The sequence below is a fragment of the Simochromis diagramma genome, unplaced genomic scaffold (assembly GCF_900408965.1).
Source record: "Simochromis diagramma unplaced genomic scaffold, fSimDia1.1 OVJJ01000355.1, whole genome shotgun sequence".
Lineage (NCBI taxonomy): Eukaryota > Metazoa > Chordata > Actinopteri > Cichliformes > Cichlidae > Simochromis > Simochromis diagramma.
Genome location: NW_024387174.1, coordinates 2704361 through 2720045, shown reverse-complemented (window position 1 = coordinate 2720045; position 15685 = coordinate 2704361). Strand labels below are relative to the sequence as shown.

Below are 15685 nucleotides of genomic sequence, written 5' to 3'. Positions count from 1 at the left end.
TGCTCGGATCGTCGTCTGTTGTGGTCCCAGCTTCAGCTGAGGGACAGACGGCCTCACGATCTCATTTGTCCACTCAGGGACTGCAAAACAAGCCCAAACCCCCCCTCCACCGTGCTCACTGAGGCGTTTGTGCATCGTCCACTTTGGTCTCGTCTGTCTAAAGGACATCGTTCCAGACGTCTTGTGGTTGGCTCAGATGCAGCTTTCAAACCTAAGCTGTGCTTTCAGTCTTTTTTTCCATGAACTTTAACCTTTGACGTGCTGACAGAGGCCTGTGAGTCTGGCGCTCTTGGGTTTGTAGCGGTTTCTCTGAGGACTGTGGGTCTGACCTTGGGGTGAACTCGTTGGGAAATCCACTCCTGATGTCTTGTGTCACTGTGTTACCAAACAGCCCAACGTTCCACATCTGCAACCTGCCCAAACCTTTGCTTTTATAGGCGTTCACACTTTCTGATGTTCAGTTAACATGTTTGACTTTCAGCTGCTTCCTCACCCTCTCAGGAGGAGGGTGAGGAAGCAGCGCTTCGTTTGTTCACATCACTGTAAACGCCTCCAAGTACTTTAATCAAACCTGTGAAATCAACTGTGTTGCTGCAGCTTTGCTCTCATTGGTCCTCGATTCTCCAAATCTTAAACACCTGAGAAGGAATTTCTCTAAGATTACAGATTACACAGACGTTCATGGCTCGCTGTGCTAAGAGGAGCAAAGTCCTTTGAATAAGACCGTCAGCACTAAGGAGCATCAAGAGCTCCGTCTTTTAGCTCTGCATGCGTCACAGTTCAAAATAACCAGTGTTCCTGTCACACTGGGCCTGTGGTCACCTCACTGTGTGTAACATCCACCAGTGGAGCAGAAGGAGAGTGAATAAAAACATGTGAATGCAGCAAGTCTCCAAAGAACTTCATATTTATTCAGTATAAATTGTGTAAGTGCTCAAACATGGATCCGTTCATACAAACAAACTGCGGTGTGTTAGAGACAAATACTGGCTGGCATTAACGACGGTGACTCAGCAGGGTTTGAGGTTTTATGTTGAATGAGACGCTTATCGAAGTGTTACAAAACAAAAGCTGCTGTGAGCGCCGACTCACCGCAGCTGACCTGCCGACGGCGTCCAGGAAGCCTCTGGACCCCGAGTCTTCACGCGAGGCGGCGCCAGGCCGAAGCGCTCACCTGCTCCCTGTCGGACTGCGTCAGCACGGACAGGTGGACTCATTCTATCGTCCTCCTGCAGTCTGACGGCAACACGCCTGCATTTACGATCACACGTCAGACGCAAACGGCGGCTTTAACGCCGGAGACCAGAGTTTGTTTGTTTGAGTTTTCTGACAAAGTAACAGAAAAACGTTCTGATAGTGTTTGAAAAGTTCAGAGCGACACGTCAAACTGTTACTTTGAGCACTGCGCTGTGCGACAGGTCACGCAGAAATTAAGCTGTGCTAATGAAAAGTGTTCATGAGAGGAAGTTCGAAAACTCCGAAAAGCAGAAGGCTGCATCAGAGAGGAACTACTTCACACAAATAAAAAGCTTTTCCTGATTCTACAAAAAGGAGAAAAACGTCTGTAAATGTTACATTATCAGATATGAAAGTCAGGCTCGGTGTCATGGAAACGAAGCAGATCACCGATAAACCTGCTGTGGGAGGTAAACAGGGCCGGCGGGGAGCAGAACTGAAGGAATGATGAGAAGCAGCTTCTTACTTCTTCGACAGCGACAAACTGGAAGACACAAAGAGTCAAACGTTACAAACGCTCCGTGGACAGCACGCCAACATCGTGGTTATTGTGCAGGTGTACACTCCAAAAACACCTCCGATTGACCTCGTAAAGACCCGTAAATCCAGGCCTGAAGCGCGGCAGACCCCACAACGTGCACGAAACAAAAACAATGTCATGTTTGTGGGTTTTAATCGGACTTTGAGATCCCATCTGTGTAAACTAGGGGCTGGGCACTGGTGCCAGACTGTCAGCAGGTTTACATAAAAACCACAAAGCTGAACGTCGTGAAACTTAAATAATTTAGATTCAAATCCTCCCATGTTGCCAGGTCCAGTCTGCATCCACTGACCTCACAATTACTCATAACTCATTAAAACACCACAGGCTGAGACATCAAACACTAAAACTAAATAAAGTACAAAAAAAAGTATATACGTGCGAGTCAGACACTCTTTACTGATGCTGTAAATATTAATGTGCAGTTGTTTATCCAGCTTCCTCATTATTGTAGCAACTCCAGAGTTTAGACTCTTCCAGCATCGACTCCTGTCAGGTCAACATGCGACCGCAGAAAACAGCGCAGACTGCGTCGGGGCTTCGACGCAGGACTACAAGTTAAACTTAAAGGTTTCAAACGTGGCCACACTCAGCTGGCGTCTCTGTGACTGTCATGCTTCATCGGACCGTCTGTGTTCAGACGGCACTGAGTAACCGAGAGCTTTGACCTCATTGGTCCAGTGAAAAAGGTGAACTTACTTGAAGCTTTTGCTGTCCTGCAGGTTGAGCACCAGGCTGTCGGCGTTCAGGTACACTTTGTTTTGGGACTGCGCCACCTGCAGGTCAAACACAGAGTGAGCAGAGAGAAAACACAGGTGGGAGGCAGCCTGCAGGCCTGACCGAGCACAATGGGAACACTGTCCGAGTCTCAACACTGAGCTGATTCACAGCAGAGCGAGAGCTGCCGAGCACGCTCGCCATCCATGTAGGAGACGCATGACGCCAGCCGAACGCCCGGGCCCGATGACGTTCCCGCCACGTGAGAGCGATCACGCCGCCGTGGAAAAGGTGCTCAGAGCTGCTGATGAATGAGCGTCATCAGTGATCCTCTGGTGGAGACAAACACTCGCACGGTGTCTCAGTCACTGCTAATTATCACCATCACATTAGCTCTGATGGATTTGGGCAGTCTGAATGAAGCTGCAAACGCCACAGCGACGGCGAGCGCACCGACACAGAGCAGAGCCAGAGAGATTTCTCCCACATCAACATCGAATTTTAAATCCTGCTCGTCACAAAATCTTAAATAATCAGGCCCCATCTTATCTTAATGACCTTGTAGTACCATATCACCCTATTAGAGCACTTCGCTCTTGCTCTGCAGGCCTACTTGTTGTTCCTAGAGTATTTAAAAGTAGAATGGGAGGCAGAGCCTTCAGTTTTCAGGCCCCTCTTCTGTGGAACCAGCTTCCAGTTTGGATTCAGGAGACAGACACTATCTCTACTTTCAAGATTAGGCTTCAAACTTTCCTTTTTGCTAAAGCATATAGTTAGGGCTGGACCAGGTGACCCTGAATCCTCTCTTAGTCATGCTGCTGTGGGTCTGTACGCATCACCTGACTCTGCTGCGAGTCTCTTCCTGTTAAAAGGTTCTTCCATCCCACCGTCACCAACTGCTGTTCAGTTTGTTCAGCTTTTCCAAATTGTAAAGCTCCTTAACATTTATACATGCAAGTAAAACTTGCAGATCTTGGTCAAAATGTGTGAAAGTAAAACAGGAAGAAAAAGGTTTCAAGTGGCTGCTGCAGTGTACGGGTCCATTTTTAGCTGCACCGTGAGACAAGCAGCAGCATCTGCTGAGCAGAGAGCTGATGGATGAGGCCGGTGCAGGTGGGACGCTGGGTAGACGTTTGCGGCTGACATCGGAATAAAAACTCAAACATATCTGTTTTCATCATCCTCATTAACCTGCTCTCTGCTCTGATTGGCTGCTGAGGTTCACCTGTGTCTGAAGGGGGGCGGAGCGGCTCCATCTCCTCTCTGCTTGCCTTCCACAGTTTCCATGTATGAGTCACAGCTCGCGATGAGGTCGGTTCACGGCTTCCTGCCTCGTCAGGTTTTCAGGATTTTATGTCTCAAACTCTTTGAAACATCTTTGTGCTTTCATTCCTCTGAGCGACCTGTTTAACATGTTTGCTTCATCAACGATTTGACTATTTTGTGCGAGTGCATCACTCTGCTTCATGAGGGTTTGTTTTTCCTGCTCGTCACTTTAAGTACCCGACGTTTTCACCGTGATTTTGATGCAAAGTCAACTTTAAAGCCTCGATGAAGCCACGTTTCTCTCTTCTGTTGCTGCTCATCATCGTTTCGGCCTCTTCCACCTGATCTGCGTTCTTTTAAAACGTTCAAACATTTAATTTAAATCCAGAATTGATGCTCGACATTTCCTGCTGTGGGCTGATGCGTGAGTGGAGGTCAAAGGTCAGAGCTGAGGACAAAAAGGACAGTTTACAGTCTGAGCCTTTTGTTTCAGTCCTGCTTTCTGTTACATTCCTGCTCTCTTGGCGCCACCTGGTGGTCTGGATCACACATGGCAGCTCAACACGGTCGAACTCAAACCAAACGTCCGGTGATTAATGAATATAGAACAAATATCTGTGACTGTTCTTGTTCACGTCAGCTGCTCGGCTCAGCTGCTGGTAGTTACGATACAAAGAGCGATTAACCAGGAGGACCCCACGCTGCTCCGAGTAACGAGTTTACTCTGGCGATGAGAATCAGACCGACAGTGAGACCACGCTGCTGCAGGAACACGTGTGATGTTTACTCTGAAGAAAACGAAACATCACATCAGGATCATCTGGTCCACGTTTGAGCCGCCAAAGCCAAACTGACGAGTGTGAAACCTCCCATCAAACAGCTGTTCTCAACCTCAAATACGCGTCTCTTCATCTCCCACACAGAGGAGGAGGAGGGGCAGGTTAGAGGCGGGACTCTGCAGGTGTTTGTAGCACGACAGGTGAGCCGGCGCTGCTGCTGCTGCAACAACAGCTACACTAAAGCAGCGCTCTGGTTCTACTTTAGCTCCGTGTTCACAATCAGCTTTGCAACATTCTGGTGCAGCGAGTTCTCCGGAGCACCGACACCGTCAGGATTTCTCTCCGACAGAGGCGGCTCGCCGAGCACGAAGAGCTCCACAGCTGACAACCAATGACTGCTGAGCGTTTCAAACTATCGAAGACTGAAAGACGAGCACAAGGTGACCCTGAAAGGACCGAACACACAAAAGACTCACAAAACAAACAACCGAGAAAAAGAAGGGAAACAGGTGTGTTCGGTTTGTGAGAGACACCACCCGTGCATCCGCCCTTTAAAGGCCAGCTCTTCCTCTGTGGTGTCCACAGTAGAAGTGACGCTCGAGTGTCACAGGAAACGTCTTGAAACAATCATTTTAATCATCCTATCGTCAGCGACCCTGCAGTCTCCTAGGAGACACACACAAGGTTTGACTTGACCTTTGACCTTGATGCTCCACCTTTGGTGTGAATTTCAAAATCCTACGTCACCTCGTTCTCGAGAAACTTATGTTTCCACGCCAACCCACCCGCTCCCACCCCCCAGCGGGTCACAACACCTCCCCTCTTTTACAGCTGATGGTAAATGCACGATGCAGCACAGCAGCATCACTGCGTCAAACATTTCCTCTCGCCTTTCACCTCCGCTCACTTTGTTTATTCTCCACCACGAGGAGTCACAGGAGGGTCCGAGTGAGAAACCTGACGAGTTTACATTTAAACCTGTTGGTTTAAAGAGAGAATCGTGATGTGACGAGTTCATCGGCGGCGCACGACTGTGAGGTTTCGCTCGACTCAAACAAAAGGCGCCTTGTTTGCATTCGTGCTCCTCTCCCCTGCTTCAGTGTCAGCAGGGTGCAGTCTGGGACGGGGATTTGTGCTTGTTTGTGTGTTTTTAAAGGGACAGTATGCAGAGGAGAACTGCGACTGTGTTTATTTGTGGGATTCTGTTTCAGGCTTTGAGGGTTAAGACGTGTCAAGCAGACGAACATGGTGCGGGTCGTGTTTCCTACCGTCTTGGCGATGTTCTGCGCCGCCCGGATCTTCCTGAGTTTCAGGTAACCTGGATTCTTGGTCACGGCCTCGCCCAGCTGCAGCAGACACAAACAGGCTGTTAGTGAGCGCTACGCACCTGCAGGAGAGCGAGCGGCGGGCCGAGCGAGCCACTCCCAGCGCTCAAACTAACGACGAGTGGGATCGAAGCTGCGGGCGTGTCGCCGCTCGGCTTCGCACGCACGTTGACGTGCAGAGAAAACAATTAGCACATTTTTGGATGAAGTGTTTGTTTGAAGTGTTTCTGGTTCCCACAGGCTGAGGTGAGCGAGCTCACACACAGCAACAAGCGCTGGGTTTTACTGAAGCACACTCGCTTTGTTTTTGGATACCAACTCGTAAAAATCCTTGAAAGCGCTGAATGACTGCAGATGTTTAACAAAAACAACAGCTGGAAACAGCTGCTCTCACACTGCCATCCAAACTGCTGCTCAGAGGTCGTCTGAGGCTTTACATGGACTCAGTCTCAGCTTCCTCACGCCTGAGATCTGCAAGTCTAAGATTCCAGGTTTGATCCCAGGAGGAGACGCACCCCACTGGGGCTGTGTCAGGAAGGCAAACTCTGGAGGAGCTGCCCACTGTGGGGACCTGACTGGGATAAGAAGCAGCTGAAAGCACCACCAGCACAAAGATTCACGTCTCTGATCAGAGGCTGAAACGAGGAAACACGAACGTGTGGGTGACGCTGCCGGACCCACAGCCCGGGCTGGAAGAGCCACATTACCTGATGAGCTAATAAGTGTGATGCGTTGTCATAAATGAGGTTACAGTGAGCATGCTCAGTCCCTGATGTGCTTTATGCTGCTTTCAGTGACGTGACAGACGTTACATTTACTGAAGTTTCTCTGTGATAAACCTACAAAAGAGTGATTAACGTGAACTTGTGAGCTCAGAGGTGCTGATTGCTGCAGCGCTGCTCTCGTGTCCTGTTAATATTCCTCAGATATCTCTAATCGCCTGCTGATTGGTCAGATCTGTTAGTCTGAGTTACCAGGGAGAAGCTGTAATCTCTGACTTGGGTTTGAGGTTTTGTTTAACCTGCCACAGCCGGAGGCCTCCTCTACGAACACGTCACCTGCTGACGTTTAATGAACGAGCTTCTTGAAAAAGCGACTCGTGCAGCTCCTCTCTGCTAGAAACGTGTTTATTTTCATCCAGTAATTATAACGACAGCATTAGGCTCAATAATTTTATCTGAAAGGTTTTTCAGCTCTGAATGTTATAACGAACCAAACGTTTGAGTCTCAGAGTTTCAGACGGAGGTCTGGAGGGGCTGCTGTGGCACACACTGTGACTCTGTGGATTTCATTTGTTTTTTTGATCTAAAAAAGTGATTCATCTTAAAGACATCTCCCTCCAAAGCGGAGCTCACCATCTTGGCGGCCTGAGCTTCTCCTTCGGCCTGGATGATCTTCTGCCTCTGGTCCTGTTTGGCCTTCTCCACGTAGAACTGAGCTCGCTGCGCCTCCTGCTGGGCTGAAGAGGAACAAACAACAATCGTTCACCCAGCAGGCCAACGACCTTTTATGTGACTGTTTTTATAAGCTCACCACTCTGGTTTAATCTGGGTAATGTACATATTTAGCTTTAGGTCACAGTGAGTCTCCAATAAACTGAAATCATTTCATTCTCCACACGCTGATGAAAAACCAGCCGTCAGGTGGACGCAGTAATCATCGAGTCCCCGGGGTCAGAAATTCAGCCCGATGCGGCTGCAGGACAAAGACCGAGCGACTCTTCACTCACCGACTTGTTTGGCCTCCACGGCGGCCGTGTACTCGCGGCTGAAGCTGAGCTCGGTGATGGCCACGTCGTCCAGGATGATGTTGAAGTCTTTGGCCCGCTCAAACAGCTCCCTGCGGATCAGCATGGAAACCTGCAGGAGACGGAGTCAGACAGAGGAGGACCTCAGTGTCAGATCACTAACAGTGATCATCAAGAACTCTAAAATATTCAATTTATGTCGAGCTGCAGGACCAGTCAGGACTTCTGACTGGTCACCAGAGCGTAATTGTGCACAGAGCCTGAACCAGACAGTGAAGCTTTCAGGTTACCAGTGGCACCAGGATCCAAGCCTCCCCTGAGGTCATGACCCCGGCTGAAAGGCCGAGGTCGCAGACACAAACAGCCACAATAAGCTTCCTCCACAGGGCGTCTGAGCTGAGCTCTCAGACACTCTAAGGAGCTTACACCCAGGGGGAGCTCAGAGTGAAGCTGCACCTCCACGAGCTGAGCCGGTTCAGCTATCTGATCGGGGAACAGTCGGGGTGCCTCACCTCGGAGGTCTAAGGACCTCTGGAACAACCACCGCACTGAACTGCAGCCCAGCTTTGGGTTATCAGACGAAGAGGCACAGGCGACCCGCAGAGAACTAATGTGATGTAACAGCTTCCATAATATAATTATTTTGTTTTTTGGACTGAGATCCTCCTCAGGTGCGTCTGTGTGTGACCCCACATCACCACACGACATTAACCCTTTAAATCCGGTCAGAGCAGCACGCTCCGTTTTGTGTAACTATTTTTAAATCCCTGTAGAACCGGAACCACGTGAGCTAGCGCAATAATTGTTTTTGCACATGAAACCGGAGGAGTTGTACTTACATCTGACGCCATCAGCTTGTCCTCGGTCACGGTTTCCTTCCACACATAGTTTTGCAAAAACTGCATAAAAACCACTTGCAGCAACAAAAACAGAATATTCCAGAAACACACTTTGCCGATCAGCTGTTCAAAACACTTCCTACGTTGGAACGATCGCACGTCCGCCATGACCTGCCCGAAACCGGACGTGACGTCATTTCACGGAAAATGTAGTTTTTTACCTTCCGGGTCTTCTGAGCCTAAACTGGTGTTTTTAAAACTCGTGTTTGACTTCATGCTTTTCTGTATAGTTTCTGTGATGCAGAGCTGGAAATAATTTCTTTTGATGCACGTGCTGGTTTATAATTATAATATTTATTTTCGTTTTTCCTGCAGTATATAAAAATTGGTGTATTTCAAAAATAAAACTATGAAGACACTCAAAATAAACTTCCTGTGGTTGGAAACTTTTTTGTATTTACAGTTTTGAGGGATAAACCTCTTAAATGTCTCTAACTAGAAATATATGTAAAAAGAACTAAAATGATTTTAAATTTATTTGTAGTTTATTGCACTTTTTTGCAATTTTTGCAGTTACTGTGGACTTAATGCAGACATCATTAAAATTTGGGCTGTAACGGTTGTATTGATGTAAAGCAACTTGAAATGCTCCCACAAATGGCTCCACAGCAGGTAAGAATATAAAGATGACTGACTTGGTTCTATGGCAGGTCTTAAAGGGCTAAACAGATTCAAACTAAGCACGCCGCTCTGGGGGCGTGTTCGTACCTGCGCTCTCTGCGTGATGAGCTGCGATGCGTTGAACTTGGCCACCACGCTCTTCAGCACCTCGTTGACGATGGAGGGCAGCACGCGCTCGTCGTAGTCCTGTCCCAGGTGCTGGTAGAGGACGGGCAGGTTGGACGCCAGCGGCCGGGACAGAACTCGCAGGGAGACGTTGACCATCTGCAGGTCTGAGACAGAACCAGTCAGAAGCTGAACATCTGTGACAGCTGCTGACTAACCAGCCGTATCTCTGCTGAGCTTCAACTTGACTGCACTTGTTTGAAGCTCATGATTTTGCACAGGCTCCATTCACACCTCGGATTCGTCAGCGAGTTAAACCAGCTTTGTTTTTATGTGAAATAATCCACAGATGGCCCCAGTACGTTACTGGGGCCATCTGTGGGTATGTTCTTATAGTTTATAGGCGTATTCCAAGTCTCCAAACTGTTGGCTGAACATATCGATCTACTGTTTCATTGATTATCTGAAACCAACCAGCTGTTATATGAAAACAGTGAAGTGTCTGTAAACACATGAAAACATGAAGCTGCACCTGTGGAGTTTCCAACAATGCTGAGAAGCAGCTTTACTGACACTTAATGATTAAAAGCTTAATCTAAGACTTGGAGGACAACCTGATGTGTCCTCGAGGCTGCAGGACTGAAAACTGGACTCGTTTTCCTCTAAAACCAAACACGTCCACAGACGGTCTTCAGTTATATGACGGAGGCGTCTGACCTTTGCTTCCAGTGAGAGAGGAGATCTTTCTGGGTCTGGCTCTGATGTCATAGATGATGGGATACTGAAACCAGGGCATCCTGAAGACAGACACAGAATCACATCAGTTAGTTTGCTGATCTGTTTTTTCTGCATCTGTAAATCGTTTTTATTAAACTAATGCTGGAATCCTCTGGGCTGCACCTTCATGTGCATCTACTCTGCAGGACTTCTTTTAGTGCAGTTTCATGGAAAGGAAGAAAGTCTGAAGACTGTTTGGCCCTGAAAAGCCTGCTGCTTAACCAACACTGATCAGTTAAACTCAAAAAAGAAAAAAACTATTTTCATAAATCAACTCAGAAAAGGTCAAATTTAGAGAAAATTTAACAGAAAATGAGATTAGAGAGCCTGAGATGTATCGAGGAGCCGCTGATAAAGATTTAGAAACAGAGCACACGGAGCAGTGAAACAGAGAATTAAAACACTTTCTGACTGTTTTACAGTCCCGCCCACACCTCCAAACAGCCACGCCCATTAATATGAGCCAACACGCAGCATCAGTCACCTGTCAGTCAGTACGAGCTGGTTGCTATGGTAACAGTGTGGGTGTGGACTCGTACCTGAAGTGGAGTCCCTCGGCGAGCACCGTGTCCATCTGCATCCCTCCGATCCGGTTGAAGACGATGGCCCTCTGACCTCCTTCCACTGCACACAGGAGACCAACCCCAGACTGAAACCTGAGCTCCGTTCTTCAGTTTCTGCTAAACTGACGGAGCCGTTTTCACCGGCCTGAAGCTCCCACTCAGGAACATGAACCACAAACAGACCTGTCAGCACAGACCTCTCTGCTGTGTGAACATCACAGCAACGATGCGAATGACATCGCTGCTGACACTTCAGCCTGTTACACCGAGATTAAAACAAACTTCTGATACCTTCACCTGGTCCAGAGGTGGACGTTCACCTTAACGTGACCAAAGTTTAACATGTGGTCAGTAACACCTGAGAGTAGGGCTGTTCGATGTAACGATATATATCGGATGACGATATAAAAACGTTGTTTCCTATCACGCTCTTTTGTTTCGTGGTGTCGTAAAATAAACTACGTCACTGCAGTGGCTACATTCATTTCTATATGCATTTGTTAAAGTTCTCTCTTTCTCTTATATTTAATATAACCACACTACAGACGGACAAGCGCCTGTTTTTATGCGTTGTCGTTAGCGACGACGGTAACACCATCAAGTGGCTCCGCTGTCCGCTTGTTTGTTTTCCACGTAAACCTTTCACAATAAAGCTCAAGATCCTGTTGAGACTTTGCATCTTTCACGTGATTCAGTTTATTCTGAAGAGTGTTTACGGAGGAGAAGCAACAAAGAGCCGTCAGGTGCTAAAGAATAAACCTTAGACTCAAACTTTGAAAGAAAACGGCGGCCGTTACAACTTATGTCTAAAAATGTTTCATGCATCAGTTAAAACACTCGACTCCAGCTACACGACGCCCAGCTGGAAACACTTCACACAAGTCGAGCTGCCCGAGATTCACAGAATTTTCAGAAAATGTTACATTTTTGTGATTTATATGGTTGTCAGGACGATAAATGTCTTTTATCAGGATATGAGACTTTGGTCATATCGCACAGCCCTACCTGAGTCTAAAGCCCAGACTGCTCTAAATACTCAGTTTCACGCAGTTTTTTCCTGCTCTTGGACCTTGATGATGTCATAGAGAGACCTTACTGTAAACGTGGTCAGCTCACGCACAGAAGTTGGCTTTAAGCAAAGGTAAAACAGCTTCTTACAGACAGCTGAGGGGCACCGAGGCCTGCGAACTGGGACTCAAGTTAAGCTGCTCTAATAAAAATATAAAACATGGATCTGAACATGAAAGACTTTAATTAAACAGTGAAGATGTTTTAGATTGTAGTTCGTGAGACAAGAGATCAAGATGAAAACGAATACAAGCACAAAGCTGTGGATTTTCTCTTTTACCACCATCAGCCTGAAGGTTCCACAGATACAGGAAAGGCCCATTTCCATCCTGCTGAGCTTTAAACATTAAACGTTTTTCATATAATAAAAAACAGGCCGTTAGCACCACCACCTTGCAGGTGGAGCAGACTTTGTGTGGCTGCCTGCTAAAAACCATTTAGTGAGTAAATACTTTATACATATTTAATCACTTCTTGTTTCACAAGCCTGAGCCGACCACCTTTAGACGCAGAATTTACATCATCCTCCGTCTGTGTCTGGCTGGGTAACAACTGCAGCCCAACTCCACTTTTCCTTAATCAAAGCTGGAAACTTGCAGAGCAGCTGCAGGCAATCCCATGTTTTGTATCAATGAAGGACAGAATCGAGCCTGTGCCACAGACACGCTTTGATAAAAGGTCTCTAAAGAACTCTGTCACACTAAATATGACAGATTACTCCAGGAGAGTGGGAGTGTCAGGGATCAGGGCCCCAGCTGTGCTGAATATTCATGCTTTCACAGTGACTGAGGGTTACCTGTGTATGTGGCTTCCTTCACTGTGTAAGCCAGAGCTCCAGCACCAATCAGCAGCTTCAAGCCGAGTCCTGCGCCCCGAGGTCCTGAAGACATCCTGCCTGCGATCTGCCGCAGCTGCTGCAGAAAACCCTGAAACACAAGGATTTCAGTAAGTCTCCCCGTGCTCGCTCACGCAGGACACTCATGGTTAAAACTCAGTGACCTTGACTCTGAGTGGACAACCCCCCTCCCTGTATATCTACAAGGCCTGCATGTACCCGCCACAGAAACATCGTTAGAGGACGCTCAGATTCTCTCTAAAAATAAACTGTTTTAAAAAAGCAACAAGGATGCTAATAACACAAGGCTGGACACGTCTGATCACCTGTCTGAACTTTAAGGACCAAGTTTAAACTCGGCTCATGCAAAAAGCACAAAACATAACTCGACTTAAAGAGAATCAGCTTCTTTGGTTTGATGTGCTAGCTGCGGGTTAATTAGCCTGCGTAACATCAGGGACTGCAGATTCACCTGCCTGCACACCTGATGCACCTGAGTGTGTTACGCATGCGCAGAATTAAGTAACTGCTTCTAGAAACTTGCAATATTTTCAGTGAATTTACTTCTAATGCGTATACATGTGTTAACAACTCAATTATGAAATAATTGAGAGAGTTTTAAAGGGACCCCGGCGTCATGTTCGACTCCCACTCTCTACCTGAATGTAAAGCTAGCTAACCGGCATCGAGTGGCTCTCACGGCCTCACCTGTGCCTCATTAGTGCCTTCAGGCTGGATGGAACCTGGCTGACATGGTTTCGAGTGTAAACCTGCTTACATCAGACTCACGTGTCAGACCTAAAAGCTTTTAAAATGTCACCCAGGTGCGTGCAAAGCGCGGGAAACCCGGAGCGGTTGAACCTGAGCTGAAGGCAGAAAACTTCCTTTTAAAGCCGAGCTTAAACGGGAGACTCACAAACACTCACCCCGGGATCTTTATTCGCCATGCTCGTCCTCTCCGCCTGTTAGAAAACCAAGTGAAGAAGACAAGGTCGCAAGTGATGACGCATTTCCGGGATTGGGGGTAACTTGGGAAATGTAGTTTTTAAGAGTATTGGGGCATAGTCTCTATGTATATATATTTAAAGATAATAAAATGTTTTAAACCCACCCAAAGTTCTGAGGATGGAAATTAAGGATTCGCTTTTCATTTTTGCCATAATCTACAAAATAAAAGCAAGAATGATTGTGAGCTATAAAGTACAACGTTATAAGAGGTACAGACAGAGTACAGCGTCTGATCTCACGGATGCAGTGATGCCGGTCCTGAGCAGCAGGGGGCAACAGAGGGCAGCAGAGCTCCGGGGTATCGGCGGCTCCTCAAACCGCAGGAGCACCTGCTGCACATAAAACGGTTATTTTCACACTGAAGTTCACTCAAGTCTTTGTTTCCGTGGTTTGAACACAGTGAAGTCAGCCACTGAAATGTTTCCGTCGTGCTTTCAAGAAGAAATTTTGCGACAGAGCTCAAGGAATTAACATCAAAATCCTGCTGCTGCGCACACAAACGGGACATATTTACTCATCTCCCTCCAAAGGATGAGAAAAAGTTAGTTCCACATTTTAAACCAATACTAGTCAGAATAATGACTAATAACAATCATATAAAAGTATTTAAAAAGCAATCAGAAAATAAAGGCTGACACTCAAATAAAAATGTAACCTTCGCTAATATATTACAGTGTCATGTTTAAACTTTATTCTGTTACACTGTTATCACTGCGGGTCAACACACATCAATAAAAATAGCACTGCTGACTTTTCTTATCTCTGCCCTGCATCTGTAGTTTTTACTTCCTTCCAAAAATGAAACTTAAAGGCACAATTATGAGCTGAGGTAAAACTATGACTTCACAAATCAAGCTAACGAAGCGACGTATAAAGGATAAATAAAATGGACATATTTAGAAAAATCATTAAACAATTAAAATTGGGAGTTAATAAAAGTAGAATCTGAAACTCTTACATTTTTAGAAACAGAAAAACGTAGCTTTTTATTTGAAAAGTGAGGAGGAAGCTCACACCTGCTCTCTTCAGACTTTGAAACAAGCTCAAATCTCAAACAACTAAAATCAAGCAAAGAATTCAGATCATAAAAAGGAAACAGACACACCCCTAAAAGCACAAACTTTAAGCCTTAATGCAATTTAAACAGTTGTGTTATAAAAATTATGACACCTGTGTAGATGTTATGAAGGAGAAAATGATCTATAAAGACAAAGAAAAGTATCAGGCTGTGAACACGCTTATTTCTGCTGTAAAATTTGAACATGGGAGTCCCTGCTGGAGCCGCTGGTGTTGGTGTTTTATTTTTCAGCCTCTGAGGGTCACTGCTGAGAAGACTCACTCAGCAGAGAACAGACTGAGAACATGCTGTAGGTGTTACAGGTGCTGTGCTGCAGTGGTTTGTATCATATCGATCTAATAGACTCCAGTTTGTGCATGTAAATGGAGAGTCCTCTTCACACACTGAGGTTAATTATGGAGTTCCACAGGGTTCAGTGCTAGGACCAATTCTGTTTACATTATACATGCTTCCCTTAGGCAGCATCATTAGAAGACATAGCATACATTTACACTGCTATGCAGATGACACCCAGCTCTACACTCAGAAAAATAAAGGTGCCAACTGGAACCAAAAGTGGTTCTTTAGACTGATGCCATAGAAGAACCTTTTTTGGTGCCACAAAGAACCTTTCAAACAATGGTTCTTTGAAGAACCATTTCTTTCAGTGGTTCATTGAAGAACCATTAAAGGTGCCCCAAAGAACCATTTCTTGATGGTTCTTTGGGGCACCTTTAATGGTTTTTCAAAGAACCTTTTTAAAAATGGTTCTTTAAAAGAACCATTTTAAATCTTTCAAAATAAAATGCATCATAAATTGAATTTGAGTAGGGTAAAATAAATACGAGCACAGCATAGACATATTAATGGTTTATTGTCATTTTGTAGTTACCAAAAGACAAAAAGGCATTTTAACCCTCAGCACAACATCACTACTAATACATGTCACATATTAGTGTTTTAAACAGTAATAATTAAATATATTTGCTATACTATAAATAAATATATATAAATACTATAGCTACAGATAACACAACAAATAATACATGTATTGTTTAATTAATAAAACATCAGAAAGTGATAAAACACAATAGCAATAGCTTCATAACAGACCAATAAATCAACACATTTTCATCAGCAG

The 15685-nt window shown here is 45.9% G+C and overlaps 1 protein-coding gene across 3 annotated transcripts; it reads right to left on the bottom strand.

Moving 5' to 3' along the window:
* Positions 1-889: 889 nt before the first annotated feature.
* LOC120744838 (prohibitin-2-like) lies at positions 890-13518 on the bottom strand. 3 transcript variants are annotated; one of them, XM_040049431.1, is made up of 10 exons: positions 13406-13518; positions 12441-12570; positions 10553-10637; positions 9954-10033; positions 9219-9403; positions 7594-7723; positions 7220-7323; positions 5808-5885; positions 2477-2553; positions 890-1720 (listed from the first exon to the last, which is right to left on the bottom strand). In XM_040049431.1, exons 1-10 carry the CDS (start codon positions 13424-13426, stop codon positions 1699-1701), a joined length of 912 nt encoding a protein of 303 aa, XP_039905365.1. In that variant the 5' UTR covers positions 13427-13518; the 3' UTR covers positions 890-1698. The 3 variants fall into 3 exon arrangements, with proteins under 3 accessions (XP_039905365.1, XP_039905366.1, XP_039905368.1); XM_040049432.1 differs by lacking the exon at positions 13406-13518 and adding an exon at positions 13188-13342; XM_040049434.1 differs by lacking the exon at positions 13406-13518 and adding an exon at positions 12806-12830.
* Positions 13519-15685: the final 2167 nt, after the last annotated feature.

Excerpts from the sequence above, each read along its gene's own strand:
- LOC120744838 (XM_040049431.1), bottom strand. The coding sequence starts at position 13,426 with ATGGCGAATAAAGATCCCGGG. Across the intron at positions 5,886-7,219 it reads AAGCTCAGGCCGCCAAGATG|CTGGGCGAGGCCGTGACCAA; the intron begins GTGAGCTCCGCT and ends TGTCTGCTGCAG. Across the intron at positions 2,554-5,807 it reads CGCAGAACATCGCCAAGACG|GTGGCGCAGTCCCAAAACAA; the intron begins GTAGGAAACACG and ends TTTGACCTGCAG.